This window comes from Bombina bombina, chromosome 3, assembly GCF_027579735.1.
Source record: "Bombina bombina isolate aBomBom1 chromosome 3, aBomBom1.pri, whole genome shotgun sequence".
In the NCBI taxonomy this organism is placed as follows: Eukaryota; Metazoa; Chordata; class Amphibia; order Anura; family Bombinatoridae; genus Bombina; species Bombina bombina.
In genome coordinates, this window is record NC_069501.1 from 221367419 (window position 1) to 221384015 (window position 16597).

The 16597-nt window shown below is 38.8% G+C and overlaps 1 protein-coding gene across 2 annotated transcripts in view; it reads right to left on the reverse strand.

The window, feature by feature from the left end:
- The window catches only part of TAOK1 (TAO kinase 1), a 613695-nt gene that overhangs the window by 258643 nt on the left and 338455 nt on the right, over nt 1-16597 (reverse strand). For both annotated transcript variants that reach the window (XM_053706161.1, XM_053706162.1), the window contains exons 8-9: nt 1725-1838; nt 584-675 (exon numbers count right to left, since the gene is read on the reverse strand). In XM_053706161.1, coding sequence (XP_053562136.1) covers nt 584-675; nt 1725-1838 — 206 coding nt within the window. The remainder of the gene's footprint in view (nt 1-583; nt 676-1724; nt 1839-16597) is intronic.

The following is a 16597-nucleotide window of genomic DNA, read 5'->3' on the forward strand; positions in this document are numbered from 1 at the left end:
GAATAGTTTGCTGCCGTTAGGGTTCATTGCATAGATGGAAGAGAGATTTAACATATAACTATATAAGTAAAAAGGTAATTTATAACACAGACACACACATATATAAATGTCAAAATTCAAAATTATAGCAATCAGAAGAAAATTCTAAGAATTCAAGCCTTGTGAAAATACAATTATATACACAAGAATAAATAAATGTTCAATATACATTCAGAAAATAGGTGACAGCTAGTAAATAAACACTTTTAGCGGCTCACCAAAACAATTTTCAATACATGAAAATCTTCCCACTGAAGAATTCAGTTTCATTTTGATGCATTGTTTTGAGAAATTCAGCTCTTTTCTGAGCCACATATATTCTTGCGAAAGTTCAACATACTAGGATCTGAGCAAATCCAGATTCTTGTGTATTGATCTTTCACAAGAATAAATACAGAACTGGATCCCACAAGCGGCAATCTTCTTCGGCATTCGGTTACTTACGAAGGATGAGGTTGCCCACCCCTAGCGAAGTATTTTATAGACTTAAAGCCATTAGATATAGGTATTCTACCTAAGATTGCATAAAGCCTTGTGGACTTACCCAATTCTATACAGGTTATACCAAGAGACCACACATCCACTTTTCCATCATACTGCCCTTCATCCATTGCTAAGATAACTTCAGGGGCCATCCTAAAATACAAGTTATATCTGTTTAAAATACCTAACAAAATAAACTACAACAAAATAAATAATTGAAAGTGAAAAGACACATCTACTTAATCTAGTTAACACATGCCAGTAAAGGCCAAGGTAAAGTAAAATTTATCTTATTGCAAGTAAGTGGGCAGACAGCAAAGCTAAAAAACAAGAAATAAGTAACAACTTTCGAAATAGAGCACAACATTGTTAGAAGCCTAGCTGCTCATGGGAAGGGTGAAAGATTATGGCAAACAGGAAAATGCTCTCTACAATAGCACCAAAAGGAGTCTAAGTAAGACTTTATTCTATGGAACATAGGCAGCTGTTATTGCGTGTATTGTTGGATAAGAGAAAAGAACTAACACAGAAGCAAGGCAATAGAAATACTGTTTGTACAAATCCCAATGCATGGTAAAATGTAAAAATACAGTTCTTACTACAGAAACTGATCAATCTCTTCACGGGATAATGAAAGGATACAACAATGTACGCAGTGAAATCTCTTACTTCCCAGCTAGTGAGTCGTATAAGAGTATGTCCTATCTATTAAGTGGTTCACTTTGGTGGGTTTAGGATCTACTCTAGTCACATTTTTCAGTATAAATTATATTGATGCTACCAATAAATCCCATCAAGATATTATTAGATATATTTTTGATATATAATGTATTTAGACATATTATTTAATTCATTATTTTTATGATATATAGTTAAACTACATTTCAAAACTGGCATTTATACTTATTTACATTACTTCCTGTAAAGATATATAATGTTGTTATTAAAACTGTATCAGAGGACTTTATTAGCCCATCTATATTGCAAAGAAGAGCTTCGGTTATTGTGGCAGAGAGATTCATGATCTAATTAGCTCAAAACATCATCTCAGGACCACTACCACTTCATGCACCAGAAACCTAAGCCATGTATCAGGATAAATTGTTGGTTTAAGAAGAACATTATAAAACTCAAAATGCAGCATTTAATTTGTACTTCAAAAAGAACATTATGCAATAAAAATGTATAAAATTTCTTCTTACCAATATGGTGTCCCAACAAAGGAATTTGCAGGAGATGCTATTGAAGCTGAACCAAAATCAGCAAGTTTCACTTGGCCTGGTTCTGTGAGAAGGATATTACCTGCTTTTATATCTCTAAGGAGAAAATGTATAATAGTAAGTTTCTAAAAGGTTCAAAATAAACGTGGAAAAATGTTAAGATTTGTTGTTATTCACAATTACATATGTAGCTACACTAGAAACATTTAGGGCCAGAATACGTGTGTAGCAGTAACAATAACGCACAAGTGTAAAGGGGATTATCACAGGTGTTTGTGCACGTTGGGTTTAGCGTTCGTATTACAAGTTGAAAGTAAACGTGATCAATTGAGCACAATTGAAGTTAACGCTCCTTGGGATAGTGCGTCCTCAGAGCTCTGGTTAACTATTTCAAGAAACAAAAGTCATATTAAAAAAACGTTAAAAATTACAGATTCACTCATAATAACAGCATTTAATAAAAATTATAAAAATACTGCACAAAAAAGTTATACAGGCTCAAAGGATATGAGGTTTCAAATGTTAGAACACATAAGGCACAAATGTACACATACTGTATATATATATATATATAAATATATATATATATATATATATATATATATATATATATATATATATATAGCATAATGTATGTAAGAACTTACCTGATAAATTAATTTCTTTCATAGTGGCAAGAGTCCATGAGTTAGTGATGTATGAAATATACATTCCTACCAGGAGGGGGCAAAGTTTTTCCAAACCTCAAAATGCCTATAAATACACCTCCCACCTCACTCATACCTTAGTTTAACACTTAGCCAAGAAGTGAGGTGTAAAAAAAGGAGTATAAAGCATACAAAAAGAGGAACTGGAAAAAATAATGTAATTTATACAAAAAAATCATAACCACAAAAAATAGGGTGGGTCTCATGGACTCTTGCCACTATGAAAGAAATTAATTTATCAGGTAAGTTCTTACATAAATTATGTTTTCTGGCAAGAGTCCCTGAGTTAGTGATGTATGGGATATAATACACAAGATGTGGAAGTCCACGAGTCACTAGAAAGGGAGGGATAAAATAAAAACAGCCATTTCCGCTGAGAAGTTTTCTTAAAGATTTAAAAAAAAAAAAAAAAACTCAAATCAAAAGGCATTAGAATCAAGCTGAAACAACTCCCTGAGAAACCTTTACACCAAAGGCTGCTTCCAAAGAAGCAAACACATAAAAAAGGTAAAATTAGAAAAAGTATGCAAAGAAGACCAAGTTGCTGCTTTGCAAATTTGATCAACTGAAGCTTCATTCTTGAGAACCCAAGAAGTGTCAACTGATCTAGTAGAATGAGCTGTAATTCTCTAAGCTTTGTGAATTAAAAATCTCAACCAAAAAAACAAAGAAATAACAGAGGCTTTCTGACCTTTCCTGGAGTCATAAAACCCCCCAAAATAGACTAGAAGTCTTTCTGAAATCTTAAGTAGCCTCAACATATTTCAAAGCTCTTACCACATCCAAAGAATGTAAAGACCCTTCAAGAGTATTCTTAAAATTAGGACACAAAAAAGGAACAACAATTTCCTTATTGATGTTGATTCACAACTTTAGGCAAAAATTAAAATGAAGTTCGTAAAACAGCTTTATCTTGATGGAAAATGAGATAGAGACTCACAAGAGTGAGCAGACAATACAGAAACTCTTCAAGCAGAAGAGATAACCAAAAGAAATAACACTTTCCAAGAAAGTTATTTAATGTCTGGAGAATTCATAGACTCAAAAGGAGGAGACAGTAACATTTTCAAAACCAAAATTGAGACTCCAAGGAGGAGAAATGGATTTAAAAACAGGTTTAATATGAATCAAAGCCTGAACAAAACAGTGAATATCAGGAAATTTAGCAATCTTTCTATAAAATATGACCGAAAGAGCAGAAATTTGTCCTTCAAAGAATTTGCAAACAAAACGTTTATCTAAACCATCCTGAAGAAACTGTAAAATCCTAGGAATTCTAAAAGAATGCCAAGAATAATCATGAGTAGAACATCATGAAATATAGGTTTTCCAAACCCGAAAATAAATTCTCCTAGAAACAGACTTACGAGCCTGTATCATAGTGCTAACAACTGAGTCAGAGAAACCTCTATGACTAAACACTTAAGCGTTCAATTTCCATGCCTTCAAAATGAGAGATTTGAGATCCTGATGGAAAAAAACTGCCCCTGAAATAGAAGGTCTGGCCTTAAAGGAAGTAACCAAGGCTGGCAACTGGACATCCTGACAAGGTCCGCATACCAAAACCTGAGAGACCAAGCTGGTGCTATCAGAAACACATAAGATCGTTCCAATATGATCTTGGATCACCTTTGGAAAAAGAACCAGAGGCGTAAAAAAGTAAGCAGGTTGGTGAAAACTAAGAAACTGCTAGAGCATTCACCATTTCTGCCTGAGGATCCTTGGACCTGAAAAGGTATCTGGAAAGCTTCTTGTTTAGACGAGAGACCACCAGATCTATTTCTGGAAGACCCTACATCTGAACAAGATGGAAAAAAAACATCTGGATATAAAGTCTGACGGCTGTGATAATCCCCTTCCCAATTGTCTATACCTGAGATGTGAATCGCAGAAATTTAGACAAGAGTTGGATTCCATCCAAGAAAGTATCCGAGATACTTCCTCCATAACTGAAGGACTGCGAGTCCCTCCTTGATGATTGACAAATGCCACTGTTGTGATATTGTCTGTTTAAAAAACAAATGTAAAAGTTGTCTCTTTAATAGAGGCCACGGCTGAAGAGCCCTTAAAATAGCATGAAGTTTTAAAATATTGATTGGTAACCTCGCCTCCTGAGGTTTCCAAACCCCAAGTGCTGTTAGAGACTCTCAGACAGCTCCCCCACCTGAAAAACTTGCATCTGTTGAGAATACAGTAAAGGTAGGACAAACAAATGAGGCCCCCTGAACAATAAGGTGATAGTCCAATCACCAAAATAGAGAGAAAAAGTGTTGGGATTTAAGTATACCAGTTGTGATAACTGAAAAGAATCCCTGCACCTATGGTGCAACATGAAAAGCTATAGAGGCCCCAAACGAAAATGAGCAAAGAGGATTGTACCTGATGCTGCAGTCATGTGACCAAAAACTTCCATGCACATAACCACTGAAGGAAAAAATTGAGAAAGAACCATAGATACTAAAATTTATCTGGAAACCTAAAAAGGTGACACTTATCTAAGGAATCAAGAAACACTATTGTAAATTGATCCTCCAACCATGTCTTGAAGAAACCACACTAGTATAAAGTATGATTCTGCTGAATTAAAAGATTAAAACTAGTACCAAATATCATCCAAATGAGGAAAAAATGCAATATCCTGCTCTATGAATACAGATAGAAGGGCACCAATATTTCAAAAGAATCTCTGAGCTGCCGCTAGCCCAAAAGGACAAGCAACAAATTTGTAATGCTTATCTAGAAAAGTGAATCTCAGAAAACAATAGTGGTCTGAATGAATTGAAAATAAGCGTCCTGTAAGTCTATTGTGGGCATGATGCAACCTTGCTAAACAGAAAGCGGAAAAGTCCCTATAGCAACCATCTTGAAAGTTGGGACTCTTACAAAACAATATAAAAAAAATTTAGATCCAGAATTAGTCTGAACAAATTTTTTCTTTAGGACATTGAATAGATTTGAATAGAAAAACAAACTCCTTCCTGCAGAGGAACTGGAACCATCACCCCATAAAACTCTAAATCTGAAACACATTTAAGAAAAACCTGAGCTTTCACAGGATTTGTTATAACATGGAAAAGAATCTTCCCATGGGAGGTTTTTAATCTGAAACCTATTTGATACCCCTGAGAAAACAATATTCTGAATCCACTGACTTGAACAGAAACTGTACAAATGAGTTGAAATAAATTCAATCTGCCCCTCCCCCCCCACCAGTAGAACTGGTTAAAAGGCTGCACCTTCATGCAGTCTTAGGGGCTGAAAATAGTTTAATTTTAAGGCTTGGAATTATTTAAATTTAGATAAAAATCTAAAATCAGAGCCAGAGGCCTTAGGGGAATGAAAAAACAATTGGGAGTTTAAAAATTACCCTTAAATTTCTTAACTTGGGGCAGAAAAAATTCCCTTACCCCCTGTAATAGAGGAGATAATAAAATCCAATAGAAAACCTTTAAAAATTACTATCCTAAAATAATAAGATAGTAATCTAAATTTAAACACCATATCAGATATTTAAGCCATAAAATGTTTCTAGTAAAAATGGCTAAAAACAAAGATTTATTATAAGATAAAATTACATAAAATATAGCATCACAAATGAAATGATTAGCATGTTGAAATAAAAGAACAATGCTTAGACAAATCAAGATCTGATAACTAAACTGTCAAACCAAAAAGTTGAAACAGCAGCAACATTAGCCATAGAAATGGCAGGTTAAAAAATTTGGCCAATATGTAAATATGCTTCTCTTAAGATAGAAAACAAACTTCCTATCTAAAGGATCCTTAAAAGAAGAAATATCTTCCATCAGATAGAAGTACGTTCGGCAAGAGAAGAAATAGTCCCACTTTAAGGGACTTTTACCCCAAAACACTAAATTAGCCATAAGTAAAGGATATAGCTTTTTAAACCTAGAAAAAAAGGTAAAAAGAAGCATAAAGTTTAGATTCCTTACTAAACAAATGATAGATAGCATCTGGAATAAGAAACTTCAAGAGTTACCTCAGAAGCTTAAAAAAACAGAATTCAAACATTTGCTATTCTTGTTATCAAGAGGACTAGATTCCTCAATACAAAAAAGTAAACAATAATTTGTTAATCAAGAATAAATACAATCAATTGAAAGTCTGATTTATCAAATCAGTCTCTGAAATAGGATCCTCTGCGTCAGAGAAAACCACATCTGCAGAAATACTACAGTATGCTGACAATCAATACAAACTTCAAAGGTTTATGAGAAGTTAGGAGATAGTTTACGTTAATTTGAAGTCGGAATAGCAGTCATGGCCTTCTCTATATCTTTTGCAATATTATCCTTCATATCAACAGTAATATCATGTACATTAGACTGTGAAGGTTAAACAGTAGATGTATATGTACTATAGAAACATTTTCCGTATGAATAATAAAACATAACAAGTGCCACATATTTGAGCTGAAGAAATAAAATCAGCTAATTAAACAATATACACACAATATACACAGCTTTGGTAGACATTGTGTACAGGCAGTATAGTTTCTACAGTAACATCAGAGGCAGGATCAGTTTGAGACATCTTGAAAAATGTAACAAAAAAAGAAAAAATGACATTTAAACAAAATATCCAATTTCCACAAAATAGCAGTTTCAGGAATGGGAAAAAATGCTTATATTAAAAACAAAAGCAAATATCATAGCCCTCTGTAACAAATGAAAAGAGAGAGCAAAAGAGGGACTTAATATAACAAAACAATTTGGCACCAAAAATGACGCCAAAAAGATGATGCAAATGCTGAGGAAAAAAATGTTGTCGCTAAGGTTAACAGGAAATTACACGATTTGCGTCATAACCGGTGCAACTTTGCGCAAAAAAATTGGTGTCAATAAAAACGCAAGAAATGACATGACTCGTGCCACAACGCACGCAACCTTCGCGCCAAAAAAATTGCGCCAAGAATGACGCAATAAATGGAAGCATTTTGCGCCATCGCAAGCCTAATTTGCCCGCGAAAATTTGAAAAAACAAGACCGAAGTTACAACTAACTCTGGAACCTCAGGTAAGAAACATTTTTTACTAAAATTTCTCCCAAACATAATTTTCCATGCTGAAACTATTAGACTGCAAAGGGAAATAAACATAGACCTGACTGATGGCAAATATATGCAATATATATTTAAAACTTTAAAAATATAAAACGCCAAACATAACTGAGATTGTCTTAAAAAAAGATATATACTTACCTGAAGACACCCATCCACATAAAGCAGACAGCAAAACTAGTACTGAAACATATCTGCAGAGGTAATGGTAGAGGAGTATAATGTCGATCTGTAAAGGGAGGTGGCAGATGAATCCCCACGACCGAATTTACAGAGAGCCTTAGAATAGATTTCCCATAGGTGAAAACATGGCATCATTAGGCAAATACTCCCTCACATCCCTCAGACACTGCACTTTGAGAGGGACTAGGCTTCAAAATGCTTAGAATTGCCTTTCACAGAAGAAATCAAGCACGACTTGCTTCACCATCCTCCAACGAAGGCAAAGTTTGTAAAACTAAGGTATGAGTGAGGTGGGAGGTGTATTTACAGGCATTTTGAGGTTTGGGAAACTTTGCCCCCTCCTTGTAGGAATGTATATCCCATACGTCACTAGCTCATGGACTCTTGCCACTTACATGAAATATATATATATATATATATATTGACAGGGTACAGGACCATGTGTATATCAGTCAGAGGTTACAAAGAGCAATATATCCCAGTTGTTAATGTTTTTCTGTTAGCTAGTGCACCTGTTCTTTGTTAATTAGGCCCAGGGCTATATCATAAAAAAAAGCATGTAGGAGTCTCAGTATCAGTCTGCATGTAAGTTCAAGATCTGGTGAGAAAACTGTTTTCTTTTGTAAAAGCTGTGAATTTTTTTTTGTTTTTCACTGTGGCCAGAGTAGCTGGACCAGTCACAGTAGTTAGGGAAACTAATGTTAGTCAGTCTCCTAACAGGACTGACACAAGAGCCTTAAAAGGTAGGGAACCCACAAAAAAAAAATGGGAGGATATTGTAAAGGCCCTGCTACAGGCTACTTCGGTACGGGAGGAGACTAACAGGCAAGCTGCAGCTTCTGTAGCAGCCCAACAGGAAACTAACAGGCTCCTAGCTAGACAAATTGGAGCTTTAAGTGAAACACGGAAAGAGATTCTGGAACGCCTTAGTACCCAAAGGGTACCTGCGCAAGCTGGAGGGGTAAGCAGGATACAGGCAAGCAGCTGTCTGCAGAAAATTTACTCCAGATGATGATGTAGAGACCTACCTGCTCACGTTTGAATGAACAGCCACCCATGAAGCTTGGCCTCCAGAGCAGTGGGCCTGTATAGTTGCTCCTTTCCTCCTTGGAGAAGCACATAAAGCTTATTACGACCTGGAAGAGGAGGCTGCTGCAGATTGGGAGTGGCATTGCACAGAACAGACGCTAGAGACCGCACTACAGTGAAAGAGGATCGCTTTGGTAGAAATACTATAATCTGATTTGAGTATGGCAGAAAAGGACATGTTAGGGCGAGGTGTCCTAACCTTGCAGAACCGATGCAGTGTGGACTAGTGGAGGATCCTATAAACTTTTGTGGATTATTATGTTTAGCTGGACTGGTGGGAAGTTCAAATACCTATAGAGTTACAGTGCTTATGAACAATCAAGAAGTAGGGGCACTAACTGACTCTGGTAGTGCCTTGACTTTGGTGACAGGTGGCTTAATCAAACTTGCTAATGTACAAAAACATAAAACAATGGGGGTGCTTTGTATTCACGGGTGCACTGTACGATATCCAATTGTCAGGGTAGAGGTTTTTGTGCAAGGAAGACTAGTAGTAGTAGTAGTACCTCGATTACCCTATCCCCTAGTCATAGGGAGGAACTTCCCTGACTTCAGCTCCCTGTTACAGTCGCCAATAACTTCTAAGCAGGAGGAACCTGTGGGTTATCAAGAAGGTACTGGTATTGATGAGATTTTTTCTTTCACTCACCCTGACTTGTATGTTGATAACCTGAAAAGAGGTAAAACCAGACGGGAGTGCAGAGAGAGTAGGTTGAGATTTAATAAAGCTGTAAACGAAGTGTTGTTAAACGAAGGGAAAAAACGGTCCACTAAAAGTTTGGCCACACAATATAACAAAGAGGATGTAGAGGTTGTACAAAGAGAACCTGACAAAGACCATGATAGTGAGGCTAAAGTAAGTGATCCAAGAATATTGGATACTGCTGGTGGTAGTATTGGGCGAGACCAGACAAGTGATTCATTGTTACAGAATGCTAGGAGCAGAGTGGTTGAGGTAAACGGTGTACCCGTAGAGGGCCACACAACAGATACATATCCCTATTTTATCCTAAAAAATTATCTCCTTTACAGGGTAACCTCAGATGATAGCCAAGAGATTGAACAACTAGTCGTGCCTTCCTCCTATACCAAGAAGACGCTTGATTTTCCCACTCTCACTTCTTAGGGGGACACCTGGGGGTAGAAAAAACTCAAGAACGGGTTCTCAGGACATTCTTTTTGCCAAGCGTATATATGAGGAGATTTTGTGCCTCTTGTCCAGAGTGCCAATTATCACCAAAGCCCAAGTTAAAGGCCCCACTCATATCTCTCCCCGTAATAGATGTGCCGTTTGAGTGGATTTGCATGGACCTAGTGGGCCCATTGAAAAAATCTGCTTAGTGATATTCGATTATGCAACCCAATATCCAGAGGCTATTCCTCTATGTAAGGCAAATGCCAAAATTATAGAAAAGGAACTGGTTCAGGTTTTTTCCCGGGTTGGCATACCAAAGCAAATACTTACAGACCAGGATACGCCGTTTGTCTCACGTATTATTAAGGAGTTATGCCAGCTGTTTAACATACATCCCCTAAGAACTTCAGTGTACCATCCCCAAACCGATGGACTAGTAGAAAGATTTAACCATACTTTAAAAGGGATGTTAAGAAAAGTGGTTAGCAGGGATGGAAGAGATTGGGACTTACTGCTTCCCTACTTGTCATTTGCTGTCCGAGAGATTCCCCAAAACTCCACAGGTTTTTCTCTTTTTGAGTTACTGTATGGGAGGCACCCTTGTGGTATTCTGGATATACTGAAAGAAACTTGGGAGGAACAAGGTGTCCCAGGAACTAGTATGGTGCAACATGTGTAACAAATCCAAGAGCTTTTGGCTCGAATTGTTCCTCTTATCGCCAGTACCTGGAACAGGCTCAGGGTATCCAAAAACTCTACTATGACCTATGAGTGCTAAAGTAAGACAGTTTAACAGGGGCGACTGGGTAAGCTTCTGGCACGTTGGCAGGGGCCATATGAAATTTTAGATCAGATAAACCCAGTGAACTATAGAGTTAGTAAGCCAGACCGACGTAAGAAGGAGGCAGTGCTTCATGTAAACCTCCTTAACCATGGAAGGATAGGGAGGCATGTACAGTAGCAGTGGGGGGGACACAGGCAGATTCTCAAACCCCAGAGCAATCAGTATCAGTTTATGTAGAACTGACCCCTCAGTAAGCAGAAGAAGCTTAGTTGAGAGGAATAGGGATGTTTTTCCCCAATACCTGGCAGAACCCAAGCGATTACACATGACATTATCACAGAACCAGGAGTGACCCTTAGGGTTAAACCATACCGAATTCCTGAAGCAAAAAGACAAGCTGTAAGGGCTGAAGTTCCGAAAATGCTTGAGGGGTGATAGAAGAGTCTCAAAGCGATTGGTCAAACACAATCGTACTAGTGCCTAAACCTGATGGGTATATCAGGTTCTGTAACGACTTTAGGAAATTAAATGAGATCTCTAAGTTTGACGCATATCCCATGCCTCGGGTCGATTAATTAGTAGAGAGACTAGCAAAGGCCAGATTTCTCTCTGTTTTGGCCCTTACAAAGGGTTACTAATAGATATAGTTAACAGAGCGGGCCAGAGAGAAAACTGCATTTGCTACGCCTAATGGGCTATTTCAATATTAAATAATGCATTTTGGACTCCATGGAGCCACAGCAACCTTTCAAAGGTTGATGGACAAGTTGCTTAGACCTCATGCCATGTATGGTGCTGCATATCTGGATGATGTGATCATTCATAGCTCAGACTGGGATTCCCATCTAAAAAAAGTGCAGGCATGTCATTTGAAATCAATATCCTAGTTTGTATAATTTGTATAAGTTATATTAGTTTTCATGTTCAGATATATTCATGTTAAATAGCAGTATATTAAGAGCACATAAGATGTATTATGGAAAAGACATATACTTGTATTTTTGGCATTGAACAAATTGTATCATACCCTTTTCTTTTTCAATAAAACTGCTTTTATAAAAAAAAAAAAAAAAAAAAAAGTGCAGGCAGTGTTGGACACATTTAGAAAGGCGGGGCGGACAGCCAACCCTTCTAAATGTACTATCGGTTTGGCTGAGGCTAAATACTTGGGATATGTGGTTGGTAGAGGAATGGTAAAGTCCCAACTTAACAAGATAAAAGCTATACTGCACTGGTCAAGGCCACTAAGGAAGAAGCAAGTCAGAGCCTTTCTGGGTATCGTAGGCTACTACCGGAGGTTCATTCCCCATTTTGCCACAAGGGCAGCTCCCCTCACTGACCTTACTAAAGCAAGGAGCACAGACATTGTAAGGTGAGACATCAAAGCTGAAGAATCTTTTGCTGATCTACGTGCAGCACTTTGTAGAGAGCCTATCCTTGTGGCTCCTGACTTTAGAAAGGAATTCTTCCTCCAGACAGATGCGTCTGGGGTTGGTTTAGGTGCCGTACTGTCTCAGTATGTTGGGGATGAGGAACATCCTGTTCTCTATCTGAGCAGGAAACTGTTGCCCCGGGAACGGTGCTATGCTACGATAGAGAAGGAGTACTTAGTGATTAAGTGGGCTTTGGAAACACTCCGTTATTATCTATTGGGCATGCGACTTACCCTTGTCACTAATTATGCCCCATTAAAGTGGATGCACACCAACAGGGCCAAGAACTCAAGAATCACCAGGTGGTTATTGTCCTTACAACCTTTTACTTTTGTGGAGAGACACAGTGCAGGTCTTTTTCATAAAAATGCTGATGCCCTTTTGAGGGCACATGCCCTGACGGTGGTAGCCGCTTCCCACGCCTATGTTGAGCTGGGGAGGGGTTATATGCGACAGGGTACAGTACCATGTGCATATCAGTCAGAGGTAACAAAGAGCAATCTATCCCAGCTGTTAGGTGGTTAATGTTTTTCTGTTAGCTAGTACACATGTTCCTTGTTAAATTAGGCCCAGGGCTATATCATAGCTCTGAAAAAGCAGGTAGGAGTCTCAGTATCAGGCTGCACTTTGATGGTGCATGTAGAGACCTGTAAAAGACCTGTCTGCATGTAAGTTAAAGGTCTGGTGAGAAAACAAAATTTATGCTTACCTGATACATTTATTTATTTCCGGATATGGTGAGTCCACAACGTCATCAATTACTAGTGGGAATATCACTCCTGGCCAGCAGGAGGAGGCAAAGAGCACCACAGCAAAGCTGTTAAAGGGACAGTCTAGTATAAATTAAACTTTCATTATTCAGATAGGACTTTTAATTTTATTCAACTTTCCAATTTACTTTTATCATCAAATTAGCTTTTTTCTCTTGGTGGTATTAATTTAAACTAAAACTAGGTAGGCTCATATGCTAATTTCTAAGCCCTTGAGGGCTGCCTCTTATCACATGCTTTTTAAATCTCTTTTCAACACAAAGGGACAGAAAGTACACGTGGGCCATATAGATAACAATGTGTTCAGGCACAGGGGGTTATTTAAGATTTAGCACAAAACAATGCTAAATTTAAGACAATAGATAATACACAGTCACAGTCATGTGATCAGGGGGCTGGAAGAAGGTTCCTAGATACAAGGTAATCACGGAGGTAAAAATTATTTTAATATAACTGTGTTGGTTATGCAAAACTGGGAATGGGTAATAAAGGGATTATCTATCTTTTAAAACAATAACAATTCTATGGTAGACTGTCCCTTTAAGCATCACTCCCCTTCCCATAATCCCCAGTCATTCGACTGAAGGGAATTGGAAAAAAAATATAAACACAAAGGTGTAGAGGTGTCTGAGGTTTAGTCAAAAATAACTGTCTTAAATAAAAGGGAGGGGTGGTGCACTCACGATATCCGGAAATAAATACATTTATCAGGTAAGTATAAATGTTGTTTTCTTTCCTAAGATATGGTGAGTCCATGATGTCATCAATTACTAGTGGGAACCAATACCCAAGCTAGAGGACACAGATGACTAGGGAGGGAGAACAAGACATACAGGAAGAAACTTTCTCCCAAAAGAAGCCTCAGCCGAGGCAAAAATATCAAATTTGGAAAACTTGGAAAGAGTATGCATAGAGAACCAAGTTGCAGCCTTGCAAAACTGTTCGACAGAAGCTTCATTTTTTAAAGCCCAAAAAGAAGAAACAGCCCTCGTGGAATGAGCTGCCATTCTCTCAGAAGGCTGCTGACCAACAGTCTCATAAGCTAAACGAACTATACAGTAGCTTTCTGACCTTTACGCTTTCCTGAGAAACAAGCAAACAGGGCAGAAGACTGGCAAAAATCCTTAAATCGCCTATAAGAAGAATTTCAGCGCACACACAAATTCCAAGTTGTGCAACAAACGTTTTTTGAAAGAAGAAGGGTTAGGACATAGAGAAGGAACAACAATTTCCTGATTAACATCTTTATCCGAAACCACTTTAGGAAGAAAATTCAACTTCGTACGAAGAACCGCCTTATCAGCATGAAATATAAGATAAGGTGAATCATACTGCCAAGCTGAGAGTTCCGAAACTCTTTGAGCAGAAGAGATAGCAAAAAGAAACAAAAACCTTCCAAGATAACTTAATATCTATGGAATGCAATGGCTCAAACAGAGCCTGCTGAAAAACAAGGTTAAGGCTTCAAGGAGGAGCAACAGACTTACACATAGGCCTGATGCTGACCAGGGCCTGACAAAAGATTGAACATATAGTACAACCGCCAAACGTCTATGTCACAATCCCTTCTCCAGACCTTCCTGGAGAAAAGAAAATCCTAGGAATCCTAACCCTACTCCAAGAGTAGTCCTTGGATTCACACCAATAAAGGTATTTACGCCATACCTTATGATAAATCTTTCTAGTAACAGGCTTACGAGCCTGAATCATGGTCTCAAAGTCAGCCTCAGAAAAACCACGCTTAAACAGAACTAAGCGTTCAATCTCCAAACAGTCAGCTTCAGAGAAGTAAGAAGGGCCTTCCTCAGAGGCAACCTCCAAGGTGGAAGATATGGCATCTCCACTGGGTCTGCATACCTGATCCTGCGAGGCCACGTAGGGGCTATTAGAATTACCGGTGCTCTTTCCGGTTTGATATGAGCAATGACTCCTGGAAATAGAGCAAACGGAGGACAATAGGTAAGCCAGACTGAAATCCAAAGGAACCACCAGAGCATCTATCAGGGCGGCCTGCGGACCTCTTGATCTTGAACTGTACCTTGGAAGATTGACGTTCTGCCGAGATGCCATCAGATCCAACTCCGGCACCCCTAATAGAGGGTTAACCTGGAGAGCACCTCCGGATGGAGAGCCCACACCTCGGGATGAAATGTCCGTCTGCTCAGGAAGTCCTCTTCCCAGTTGTCCACTCCTGGTATGTGGGTGGCAGATAGACAGCAATTGTGAGCTTCCGCCCACTGAACAATCCGAGCCACCTCCATCATGGCTAAGGAACTCCGAGTTCCTCCCTGGTGGTTGATGTAAGCCACTAAGGTTATATTTTCCTACTGAAACCAGATAAACCAGGCTAAGGACAACTGAGGCATGCCAACAGAGCATTGTAAATCGCTCTCAACTCTAAGATATTTATGAGGAGAGCAGACTCCTTCGGAGTCCCAAGTCCTTGCGCCTTTAACAAGTCCCAGACTGCTCCTCAGCCCAGCAGGTTGGCGTCTGTGGTCACAAACACCCAGGAAGGTCTCCGGAAGCATGTGCCCTGAGAAAGATGCTCCTGAAAAAGCCACAACGGCAGAGTCTCTTGTCGACTGATCTAGATCTATCCTCTAAGAGAGATACAAATGGTCTCCGTTCCATTGTCTGAGCATGCTTAACTGCAGAGCTCTCAAATGGAAATCGAGCAAAGGGGATGATGTCCATGGAAGTGACCATCAAACCAATTTCCTCCATACATTGAGCTTCTGATGCTGAACAGTAGACTGCAGAGAGAGGCAATAGGAAAGAATATTTGATTTTCTGACCTCTGACAGAAAAATCTTCAGAAATAGGGAATCTAAGATGGTCCCTAAGAAAACCACCCTTGTAGCTGGAACAAGGGAACTCTTTTCCAGATTCACTTTCCATCCGTGGAACGTAGAAAAGACAAAAAGATCTCTGTATGAGAGATTACTTGTTGAAAATATGGCGCCTGAACCAATATATCATCCAGGTAAGGCGCTACAGCAATTCCCTCAGACCCGATCACTGCTAAGATAGCCCCCAGAACCTTTGAGAAAATTCTGGGAGCTGTGGCAGGGCCAAATGGAAGAGCCACAAACATCTTTCAGGTCTATGGTCGTCATTAACTGACCCTCTTAGACCAAGGGAAAAATGGAACAAAAGGCTTCCATTTTAAAGGATGCTACCCTGAGAAACTTGCTGAGACACTTGTGAACCCTGTTCCCTACAGGAACTGGAAATATCACTCCCAGGGAAGAAAGGTAACGGACGCAATTTAAGAATGCCTCTCTTTTATCTGGACTACAGATAATCTTGAGAGGAGGAACCTGCCTCTGAGTGGAAGGTTCTGAACGCTATTTAGTAACCCTGAGATACTATGTCCAAAGCCCAGGGATCTGGAACATCTTGTATCCATGCATGAAGAAAAACAGAGCAATTCTGCCCCCCATTTAATATGATCCTGGATTGGAGGCAAACCCTCCATGCAAATTTAGACACAGCTACATGTTTCTACTCTGACGTCCTTTAGGTCTATTCTTCTTGTCTTGTGGTAGAAAAGACCCTTCTCCACCCGTCATATCAGAAATTATTTCTGCCAGACCAGGACCAAACAAGGTCTCACCCTTATAAGGAAGCGCCAGAAGCTTGGACTTAGAGTGGACATCCGCTGAACAAGAT